The sequence below is a fragment of the Syzygium oleosum genome, unplaced genomic scaffold (genome assembly GCF_021117445.2).
Source record: "Syzygium oleosum isolate NSW1041296 unplaced genomic scaffold, Sole_v2.1 Sole_v2.17, whole genome shotgun sequence".
NCBI lineage: Eukaryota > Viridiplantae > Streptophyta > Magnoliopsida > Myrtales > Myrtaceae > Syzygium > Syzygium oleosum.
Window position 1 is genome coordinate 8,276,209 of NW_026607501.1, and position 11,337 is coordinate 8,287,545.

General features: G+C 44.6%; 3 protein-coding genes across 4 annotated transcripts; 2 read left to right on the top strand and 1 right to left on the bottom strand.

The window, feature by feature from the left end:
- The first annotated feature begins 1,063 nt into the window (after positions 1–1,063).
- Positions 1,064–3,321, top strand: LOC115678778 (leucine-rich repeat receptor-like serine/threonine/tyrosine-protein kinase SOBIR1). The gene has a single exon (XM_030602212.2). It carries the CDS (start codon positions 1,137–1,139, stop codon positions 3,063–3,065), a length of 1,929 nt encoding a protein of 642 aa, XP_030458072.1. The 5' UTR covers positions 1,064–1,136; the 3' UTR covers positions 3,066–3,321.
- Positions 3,322–5,204: 1,883 nt separating this feature from the next.
- Positions 5,205–9,441, top strand: LOC115678779 (autophagy-related protein 16). 2 transcript variants are annotated; one of them, XR_008818261.1, is made up of 6 exons: positions 5,205–5,345; positions 5,477–5,603; positions 5,990–6,171; positions 6,271–6,466; positions 7,357–8,440; positions 9,106–9,441. XR_008818261.1 is itself a non-coding variant. In XM_030602214.2 (5 exons), coding segments are annotated over exons 1-5 (1,530 nt in total). In that variant the 5' UTR covers positions 5,205–5,343; the 3' UTR covers positions 8,380–8,752. The 2 variants fall into 2 exon arrangements, 1 of the variants encoding a protein (XP_030458074.1); XM_030602214.2 differs by lacking the exon at positions 9,106–9,441 and having other exon boundaries at positions 7,357–8,752.
- On the bottom strand, positions 9,373–11,045 carry LOC115678781 (peptide methionine sulfoxide reductase-like). Its single transcript, XM_030602215.2, has 2 exons — positions 10,653–11,045; positions 9,373–9,956 (listed from the first exon to the last, which is right to left on the bottom strand). The coding sequence occupies exons 1-2, from the start codon at positions 10,965–10,967 to the stop codon at positions 9,702–9,704; spliced, it is 570 nt and encodes a 189-aa protein (XP_030458075.1). The 5' UTR covers positions 10,968–11,045; the 3' UTR covers positions 9,373–9,701.
- Between the last annotated feature and the right edge of the window lie 292 nt (positions 11,046–11,337).

An 11,337-nucleotide genomic window follows, 5' to 3' on the forward strand; every position in this document is an offset into this window, starting at 1 on the left:
AATGCTTTCCAATAACATGCTTTAGTTTTCAAATTTGAGGGAAAAAAAGGGAAACAAAAGAAACGTGAAAAACAAAAGAAAAAAGGAAGAACGCAACTTGTTCCGTTTCACCATTCCATTCACCGTTCACGAGAGTAAACACCGTAAGTGCCATAACTTTTCAACAGTACGATGAAACCATTTGTCTTGATATATGTAGATTTCAGAGCATAAAAAATGGATAAAATCGAGCTTCTTGTTTCTTTTCAACTACTCAACGAAGGAGAAGAGAAGAGACATCCCTCGCTGTGATATCAAAGTTCACATCTATGACAGAAATCTTACAAGAAAAATCAGATTTGGTGATAAAAAGGATCTATTAAAATGGATCATAAATCCATTTCATAACTCATATTTGATAGGATAAGTTATATATGGGTGTTAAATGGGTTAACAACTTACTTAGACTCATTCTACATCTATGACTCTCTCTTCACTCTCTCTTCACTCTCTCTTACCCTCACTCGATCTCGCGCTTGCTCGTTCCGTGCTCTCACCTCAATTTGTGTATAAATTTTCCTGAATTTAGTTAAATACGGAAGTATTTAGCAATATATATAGGTCGGGTCAGATATGGCTATGAGTCGAATATGAATTACTAAATTTGCATTGCATGAAAATGGCTCAATCTGAACCAGATCATTTTTTATCTGGCTCACCCGTTTGACGGGCCTTGGTTGTAAATCAACCAAATGAATATGGAAAGAATGAATCCGGAATCTAATGTGAAAGACAAGTTAGTCAATCCCGTGATGTTTTAGTTAAGCCTTCGCATTGAAAGTTGCCCAATTGCAGATTTCAACGGAAAATGATGTGAAGAGTATTTTCCTAGAAAGCTCGTGATGGGAAAATAACTAAAATAATCCAGGAATAAATAATTTTAAAAAAAAAAAACAAATTATTGAGTCAACGATGGGGACAAATAAGTCAACCACTGCCGGTCGCGCGGTGGGCCCCGCGGTGGTCTTTCCGTGTTTTCTTTTTTTAATATTTTTTTCTTTTCCGACTTTTTCAACACGGCGTGGATTACTTAAATTAGCACCAAACCAACGACCGTTTCCACTTCCTCATACCGCCACCACCGCGCCGCCGACGCGATGGCTCCCGCCGCCGCCGGCAAATCCCGCCTTGCCCTCCTCGCCGCCGCCCTCCACCTCCTTCTCCTCCTCTCCGCCGCCCACGCCGGGTTGAGCCTCGACCGCTCGGATCTCCGGGCCCTCGCCGACGTCCACGCTGCCCTGGGCATCGCCGACGTGCAGAACCGCTCCGCAGCGACCGCCGCCGCCGGTCCCTGCAATTCGCGCGGCGTCGTCTGCGAGCGGAGGCTCTCCAGCGACGGTGGCTCCTACGTCCTCAGGATCACGCGGCTCGTCCTCAAGTCGCGGCGGCTCAAGGGGTCCATCTCCCCGTCCATCGGGCGGCTCTCCGAGCTGAAGGAGCTGACTCTGGCCGCCAACGAGCTCGTTGACCGAGTCCCGTCTCAGATCGCCGAGTGCAAGAAACTGGAGATCTTGAACCTCAAGAACAATCGGTTCGCCGGCGAAGTTCCGTCTGAGCTTTCATCGCTTGTTCAGCTTCGTGTGATCGATCTCTCTTCGAATGAATTTGCCGGGGATTTGAGTTTCTTGAAGAATTTCCCCAACCTGGAGATTCTTGCTCTGTCGGACAATCTATTCACTGGGAAAATCCCAGCTTCTGTGCGTTCATTTCGGAACCTTCGGGTGTTCGATGTTTCTGGGAATGATTTTCTTGAAGGCCTTGTGCCATTCTTGAAAGGAGTTGATGTCGAGCTCTCTGGTTCTCGTGTTCCAAAACGATATGTTCTTGCTGAGAATTCGAGTCTTACAAGTACACGAGGCAATGCTTCTGCTTCTGCAAAAGCACCAGCATCACAATCTCCGTCGCCGTCAGCAATACTTCAAAGTCTTCACAAGAAAAACAAGAGGAAATCGGGTAGGTTGGCGCTTGGGTTTTTGGTAGGAGCACTTGCTGGGAGCATATCCGGGTTCGTCTTCTCTCTGCTGTTCAAGGTGATTGTTGCAGCCATACGGGGTGCAGGCAAAAAGCCAGGCCCTGTGATCTTTAGCTCACAAATCAAGAAAGCAGAGGACTTGGCTTTTCTCGAGAAAGAAGACGGGTTAGCATCGCTAGAGATCATTGGAAGCGGTGGCTGCGGAGAAGTTTACAGGGCTCAGTTACCGGGAAGCGATGGCATGGTTATTGCCATCAAGAAGATCATTCAACCCCCACAAGACGCGACGGAGCTGAACGAAGAAGATAGCAAGGTTCTGAACAAGAAAATGCGCCAGATTCAATCCGAGATAAGAACAGTTGGGCAAATTCGGCACCGGAACCTGCTGCCTTTGTTGGCTCACTTCCCCCGTCCAAACTGCCATTACCTCGTGTACGAATTCATGAAGCATGGGAGCTTGCAAGATGTGCTGAATCAGGTCTCGCAGGGAACCAGAGAGTTAGGTTGGCCTGCAAGGCACAGGATCGCCGTGGGAGTTGCGTCAGGACTCGAGTACCTTCACATGGACCACAGCAGGCGGATAATCCATAGAGATCTCAAGCCTGCGAATGTTCTTCTAGACGATGACATGGAAGCCCGAATTGCAGATTTCGGGCTCGCAAAGGCTATGCCTGACGCGAAGACGCATATTTCGACTTCTAACGTAGCCGGGACTGTGGGGTACATTGCGCCCGAGTATCACCAGACGCTCAAGTTCACGGATAAGTGTGATATATATAGCTTTGGCGTCTTGCTGGGAGTGTTGGTGATGGGAAAGCTACCATCAGATGAATTCTTCCAGCACACCCCAGAAGTTGGTCCGGTCAATTGGCTGAGGAAAGTGATGACTTCGGATAATCCAAGCGAGGCCATCGATCCGAAGTTGATTGGCAATGGATACGAGGAGCAGATGCTACTGGTTCTGAAGATCGCTTGCTTCTGTACACTGGATGATCCGAAGCAAAGGCCAAACAGTAAGGATGTCAGGTGTATGTTGTCTCAGATCAAGAAGTGAAGTGTTGTCCGATGAATAACGCATTTCTCAAAAAATGTAGGTTCAATTATGTTAATGAAGCCACTAAGTTGGCCCTCCAACTCTTGCTTTGTATTCCGTCTTTGAGATCAATCAGCAATTGTCCGTCGTCTTCGTCAAGGATAGCAGCGACGATGGTGCTATGTACTCTAGTAGTGCAGCAATTTCACCACCACTTGTACTCTTCCATCAGAAAATACCCTCTGCTCAGAGTGGAAAACTTTTTTCTTTCTCGTTAGACAGTAATTATCAACAAGCTAAATGGTCATGCTAAGTTCGAAATCGCACCAACGGGATCTCCTATAAAGTAACATACTCACTTAGTTTTGCAGTGCTTACTGATACTGATCACATAGAACAGGAGATACCAAACAGGGACTTTCGAAAGCATGTTTGGCCTCTGGCCTGAATGCACCGGTGCCTCCTCTCCCTGATTCGAAATTGCTTCTTGGTCAAGAAGACTCTAATAGCCCAAATGGACTGACAGAGGAATAAGCTTTTCCCTCTGTGAAAACGTACTTTTAAAATGAGAAACCGATGTCCATGTGAGAGCATCTGAAGAATCCTCACCAGTCAGCACTCAGCTCTGCTGTATCATTGGCCACTCATTGGTATCAAGCAGGCAAGATACATGGGAGTATCATTTGAGGTGTGGATTCTCTAGGATGGTGATGTTCCAGGACTTAAAAAGGAAACCAAACGGGCTCTCGATTTGAGCTGTGCAACCGAATCGTTTCTACCCTGGAATCAAATCGGACCGCCCTGAAAACCTGTTCGATTCCAAGTTCCCATTAAAACCGGTCCGGCTCCCGTTCCAAACTTTTGGAACCAGTGAGAACTGGTTAGATTCCCAATTCCAAGAGAAGAACCGAGAAGGAACTACCGGACCAAATTTGGAACCGGTTTCATAAAACCTATAAATTCTAGTTTTTCTCTCGGCATCTTTCTATCTATCTCTCTCTCTTTCTCTTTCTTTTTCTCTCTAACCTCACTTAGACACTTGAGGACTCTCTCTCGTGACTCACTGTCTCGACCTCGCTCATTCCTTACTCGCCTTTGCTTGCTTGCTTGCCCTCATTCTTCTTTTATGTTAAACCATTTTGTTGCTCATATTTATTTTTTTTATAAAAGATGAAACCAAAAAAAGGAATAAAAGAAAAAATAGTTTCTCAAGTAGACCTTGAAACCGAACTGAAAAACAAGGTGGGTTCCAAGTAAACAGAGTAAATTCCAGGTTTTAAAAACTAGGAACCGTTTCTAAGTTTCAGGTCCGGAACCTACCCACCCTAAAATCAATCATCCCTATCGTTGATGGATACCGATGAAAGAGGGAAAAATACCAAAAAAGTCATAAATCTATTGCGTTGGTGTCAATTCAATCATAAACATTTCAATTGAACCAATTTAATTCTAAAACTTTTTGCATTTGTGCCAATTGAGTCAATCCGGTAGATTTTGGTCAGAAATCACTGACCTGGGCATCCTACGTGGCATAATCAGCTCTAACGTGGACATTTTTTTATAATTTTTTAATTTGTTTATTCTTTTTTTTTCCCTTCACTTTGGCCAATGATGGTTGCTGACAGGGCCGCAAAAGCTCTCGAGGATGGCCTTCGCGCCGTCATCGGCCAAAATGAAGGGAAAAAATTCAAAAAAATTATTTTAAACACGTTGGTATCGGCCATGCCACATAGGATGACCAGAGTTCACGTCAGCGATTTCCGGCTAGAATCTACCGAATTGGCTCAATTGTCATAAATACAAAACTTTTAGAACTAAATTGGATCAATTGAAAAGTTTAAGATTGCCTTGAGACACCAACGCAATCAATTTACGACTTTTTTGGTAACTTTTCCCCCAACGAAAGGAGAAGGATCGGCCAATGGGCTTGTCCCAGTGATTGGCCCAAGAAAAGGGGGCATGTCTGATCCAACATCCTCTTCATCTTCTTCTTCTTCTCCATGGCCCGTTTTCTAGCGACGGGTCCAACATCACCATCATCTTCTTCCTTCTTCCTCCTCCCTTCTTCTTCTTCTCCATCTTCCGTCTTCCCCTTGATTTCTCCTTTGATTATTCTTTTGTCCTTTCCTTTCCTTTTCTTCCCCCCTTCATATCTTCCTCTCTCCCATCCTAACGCGATCGCAAGCGATCTTCGACCCGATACCCGCTCGACCCAAGCACGAAGCTTTTTCGCACTCGGCTTGCGAAGTCGTCCTTCGTCTCTTCGCAGCTCCGAGCTCGACCTCCGATCAGTGCTTCCATGTACTCTCGCTCGATTCCCCGCTCACGTTTGGTCGATCAAAATTGAATTTTTCGTTGATTGAGTGTGTGTGTGCGTGTGATTCGGAGAAACCGAGCTCAACGTGGCGGGTTTTTTGGATTTTGATTCTCAGGTCGCAGGAGGAAGCGGCCGTTGCGGCGATAAGGCATGCTCTGAGGGCCCTGCGGAAGCGGCATTTGGTCGAGGAGGGCGCCCATGGACCCGCCATCGCTGCCCTCTCGCGTCCCATCCTCTCGCAGGTTCTTCACTTCTTGAATTTGAAAGTACCCACTTTGTGTAGGTTGGGTTTGATCAAGTTCCAATATGAATGCGAGCGCAGTAGTTGATACAGAGAAGTCTACTGATATGACAAGGTTTCATCTTTGTCATTTGGGTGGCCAGTTTGAGGCTCTCAACCATGAAATCGGGCTACGGCAAGTGAAGTTGATCAAGAGTGTCTTGTATATTGCCATATACTTTGTTGCCCAGAAGGAAACTCCTGATGCCCAGAAGGCTTATATTGTTTTAGTGATCTTGTCATTGATGTAAATTAATAGTACCTCCAGATCAATGCGGCCCAAGTTTTGTCGTTAGATATTCGTTTGATTTTCTCTGGAAATCAATTGAGTTGGTCTTATCTCTGTAGAGTTCCGAGTGGAAAGAGAAGGCTGAGGCTTTGGAAGTGGAGCTTCAGCAATGTTATAAAGCTCAATCGCGACTGTCGGAGCAGCTTGTGGTGGAGGTTGCGGAGTCCAGGGCATTGAAATCTCTGTTGCAAGAGAAAGAGGCTGCAATGAGTTCTCTGCAACTGGAGTTGACCGATGCAAGGTTCCCTTTATTTAGTGTTTTGTCCTTTGATTCTAAGAATAGGTCTGGCAGTGCTTCGTGGTTGAATGTGGGTTTTAATTATCAGTTCATATGCTGCAGGAATGAATGCTCACAATTGAAGGCAGATTTGGAAGAGAAAATTAAAGCCGTAGAATTGCTTATAAGTGAGATCCAGGAGCTCAAGCGGCAACTGGAAATCATGACTGTAAAAGCTAAGAACGCAGAAGCTGAGAATAAGATGCTAGTAGATCGATGGATGTTACAAAAGATGCAGGATGCTGAACGCCTTAATGAGGTAAAATATCCTTCAAGTGATTGGAATTGGCACCTTGACTTCTTCCGAAAAATATGATTTGTCTACACTTATGGTTTTTGGGATTCACTTTCTCAGAGCTGATGCTTTAGTTGAAAATTTGGGATAATTATTATAAATTATGGTATTGATGCTTACTATGGGTTGATATGTCTCTGGCTAGTTTCATTCATGTCAGTATATTCCCAGTGTACTGTCATTGATACTGATGTTACCCTACTATCAAGTACTTCTCTTTTCTTTTTCAGTTCTCTTTTATGAAGGACAAAAATTCTTTAGCTACAAGAAAGCTGTCTGTATAGGGTAGTGAACTAATAGTGCCATTATGCTGTTCTTCCTCATCTGTGTTGCGATCAGAGAAAGAAGGTGATAACTAGAGTCACTTTAATTGCCGCATGCATTAGAGTCAGCCAGGTATATCATGTTTGGAAAGAATTATTGGTCATAAAGGAATCAAAAGAAGTTTAATAATATTCCTTGCTAAAGAAATCACATTAAACTTCTGGAAGCGGTATTCAATGAGAATTGGGGGCAGGTATTGTAGCGGTGTTGAGTCTTAAAAAGCAACAGAAGCTTGTTTGAAGGTTTGGAAACTTCTGTTTCTTCTGTGTTGTGCTCTTTTATTCTGCTTTGTACGTCTTGTTCAAATTCCATATTGTCTCATGATGTTTTCCTTTGTTTCTTTAGCTTTTCTTTCTTTCTATTCTTGTACCTTTCTGATGTTCTAGAATTCTTGCTTTAATAAAATCCTTAATAAGTTATAGAAAAAATGGAATGGTGTTGGATGTTTCCACTTTAATCTCTTAGAGCATATAATCTTCTTCAACTCTCATGAGGTCCTGTGGCTGACCGAACTTTTGTTAACTATTCAGGCAAATGCTCTTTATGAAGATATGGTTGACCGCCTAAGGGCTAGCGGTTTAGAAAGTTTTGCTAGGCAACAAGTTGATGGCGTGGTACGCCGAAGTGAAGAGGGTGCTGAATTCTTTGCCGAATCAACCGTTCCTTCTTCATGTAAGCATAGGATTCATGCCCATGAAGGCGGGTGTGCTTCTATCGCATTTGAGTATAATTCTGGTAGGTTGATTAGTGGTGGACAGGACAGGACAATAAAAATGTGGGATACAAGAACTGGATCATTGAGTCGCACACTTTACGGTTGCCTTGGTTCAGTTCTTGATCTTACTCTTACGCATGATAACAGATCTGTCATTGCAGCAAGCAGCTCAAATAATTTGTACGTGTGGGATGTTAACTCAGGACGTGTCCAACATACCTTAACAGGCCACACCGATAAAGTTTGTGCAGTAGATGTAAGCAAGTTCTCCAGCCGTCATTTAGTGAGCGCAGCTTATGATCGTACCATCAAAATTTGGGATTTGCAGAAAGGTTACTGCAATAACACAATCATCTTTCCCAGCAACTGCAATGCACTTAGCTTCAGCATGGATGGGCTTACTATATGTTCTGGCCATGTGGATGGCAACCTTCGTTTGTGGGATATTCAAACAGGGAAGTTGCTAAGTGAAGTTGCCGCACATGCGCTTGCTATCACATCCATCTCTCTTTCGCGAAATGGAAATGTAGTTTTAACCAGTGGAAGAGACAATTTGCATAATCTATTTGATATGAGGTCACTCGAAGTTTGCGGGACATTAAGAGCTTCTGGAAATAGAGTTGCCTCTAACTGGAGCAGGTCCTGTATCAGCCCAGATGACGGCTATGTAGCTGCTGGGTCTGCTGATGGAGCTGTTTATATATGGTCTATATCAAAAGCTGATATTGTGACCACACTAAAGGAGCATGGTGCTCCAGTACTATGTTGTTCGTGGAGTGGTCTTGGGAAACCATTGTGCTCGGCAGATAAAAATGGAATCATTTGTACATGGACATAGTGGTTTTGCTCTCATACATGTAAATATGCCTTGGTGACCACGGAATTCAATCCCAGTTTGGGTAATCTTTTGTTCGACGTCTCAGTCCAAGTGGTGCTTGCTTTTCCTAAATATTTGAGCTGCTTCCCTGAGAATATATAATCCAAGTGATTTATATTTACCGTGCATTTTGATATTGTTTCTCCATGGAGATAGGCACTCTCACCTCTGTATATGGGAATGATGCTGGGAAGAGCTATTCTGGAGAAGCTTGTGGATAGTTGGACGGATATCTGTAAATAATGGCTTATTGAAGTTTCTGTGATTCTTTGACTTGTAAATGGGACTTCCGTGCTTCTCGATAATTGAAATTTATTTGGTTCTTTTTCTGTTATTGGCAAGAATTTGTGTAGTGCAATAATTTTTGCTTTAATGTTGTCATTATATGGATGCAGCAGATTTTCTTACTTGTCTAATAGTATTTGAGCATGTAAAAGTTTGCAAAATGAACTTGTGAAAAAGGCTTACTCGTTGTTGGCGGGAAATCACAGTCGGGCTTGTCAAAACCCTCCTTTAACCATCATTGTGATTTCAACAAGCAGGGCGACTGTGACTTGGTCTCATCTTCTCTTAGCAACATTGTGTGGTTTTCTGCAGAAGTTGTCTTGTTGAATCATGGCTATGCAATATGCGTGTTTTCTTTTTGATCCTTCTCTTGTTTCCTTTGATCATGATTGAAATCTGCAGGGAATTCTTTAACACACAACGGTTGACGATGGGCGCAGAAGTTTGGATTAATTCGATGATTGACCACTATCTTGGAGTTCATTGTTCGGTCCACCCCACGGCGGTAGGCTGCTGATACTCAGTTTTATGCGCTGCCTCCTCGAGAGCTTTATAACCCAGGGGAGGTTCGATGGCTTCGATGCGGATATCAATTGAAGCGGGAACAGAGCTCCTTACTCTCACGGGGGATTAGGGGATTTAACGGTATGCGATTAACACTTTTGGTACTGTACTTAACGGCCATATAATTGATGATTAACTATCAGAACCAAGTGTTTGGGATAAGCTCTTCCATCATCGACCATTTCATCATGTTGGATCATGATAACTGCTTGTTCTATATGCTGTGCCTTCCTGTAAGTTCCTAACGAAAGACTCGAAGAAACCTAAAAGTAAAAGCCGCACCAAACAAGACCATGACTGATATCGTCTACGGAGAAAGTTTGAGCATTCAAGTACAACTAGCAGATCAATGGAACATCTTATCCCAATCCCCGAGCCAAAGCCAGAGACGGTAGATAAGACATTTTTATTGCGCTATCGATTGCAGGAAGAAATCAACCATAGCATCTGATGGGGTCATTGCAACCCTTCTCGGTGGACTGTTTGAGGCCTCGGCCGCCTCCCTTCTCGAGATACTGCTGATGGTACTCCTCCGCCCGGTAGAACCTCTTCGCCGGGAGGATCTCGGTGACAATCTTCTTGTCCCCATACTCCGACTGCTTGGCTTCCAGGGATTCCCGCGCGAGGCGTGCCTGGGATTCGCTGTAGTAGTAGATCCCCGATCGGTACTGCGCCCCCACATCACCTCCCTGAAGCATGTTCAAAAGTCAATCACAGGCCGTGAAATCTCAAGATGCAAAACTAGAATGTCAATTGGACGGGAAGCGAGAACTCTCGTCTAGTAGTGTCTGATTCTTGATTGGGAACTGTTCACCTCCCATCCCGACTAACCTGCAGATCATGCAAAAGCTAAGCCTAGAAGTGGTTTGGTCTGGTGGAAATTCCTCAACTTCTCACCTTAGCTATGCAAATTAACATTTCAAACTAGGATTTCGAAGCAACCGTATAGCCCACAGTCAGAAATTTCCAAAGGGTCTCCATGAATTTAGCAGTATTCTCAATCCAAGAACCTAGCACCAAAGATCATCCCTTGCATGACGTGTGCCTACAAAGGACCATCTCAAGTGCTTACGTTCGAAAACTAGCTGATCGTCTAACGTAGGACCAGACCAACATCGGCAGTAATTCTGACTCTCTGACGCGGGCGTGGCTCAGTAGTCCTGACTCCATACTAATACGACCCGACCCGACCCGACCGATAATTTTCTTGATTCCGCAATGTCAACGGCAAGAGATTCTGATTTTGAATGCGAAAGATTATGAACACCCTTCCTCCAATTTCTTGTTAACGCATCTAGTCCGAAACCTCATCCGAATTCAAGAAAGAGAAATGGGAAAACGAAACGAAAGGACGAGAAGAAGATTGACGGTGATCGGGACCGGACCTGGCGATTGAGCGTGGAGGGATCGTGGCGAGACCAGAAGAGGGCGAGGAGGTCGGCGTAGGGGCAGACCTCCGGGTCGAACTCGACCCGGACCACCTCGACGTGGTTCGTCGTCTCGGAGCAGACCAGCTTGTAGGTCGGGTCGGGCACGTGGCCCTGCGAGTACCCGACCTCGGTCTTCACGACGCCCACCACCCTCTGGAACGCCAGCTCCACCCCCCAGAAGCAGCCCGCCCCGAACTGCGCGAGCTCGTGGCCGGGGCTGCCGGGTCGATCGAGGTCCGGGTCTAAGGCGGGGTTGGTGGAGGAAGCCATGGCTGCAGGCGCTGCGCGACCTTCCTTCCTTCCTTCTTCTCTCTCTCTACAAGCGACCAATGTGGATGGAGAACGGATGAACACCAACCCAGAAGGAGAGAAGGATGTTTTAGAATGAATAATGACCCGGCGTCTAACGTGGTTCACAAATTTTTTTATTTATTTAATATAAGTTTTGAAATTTAGCTCGGTATGTAATATAGTTCATGAATTTTTAATTTATTTAATATAGTCTCTGAACTTTTGGTACCTGTTCAAGCTAATACTTGCGACGGTACGAAAATATTCAATATTATCCCAGAGCTTAAATTAATGAAATGACAGTCCAAGGACTACTTTCAATATATACCAAAAGTTCATGGATCACAAT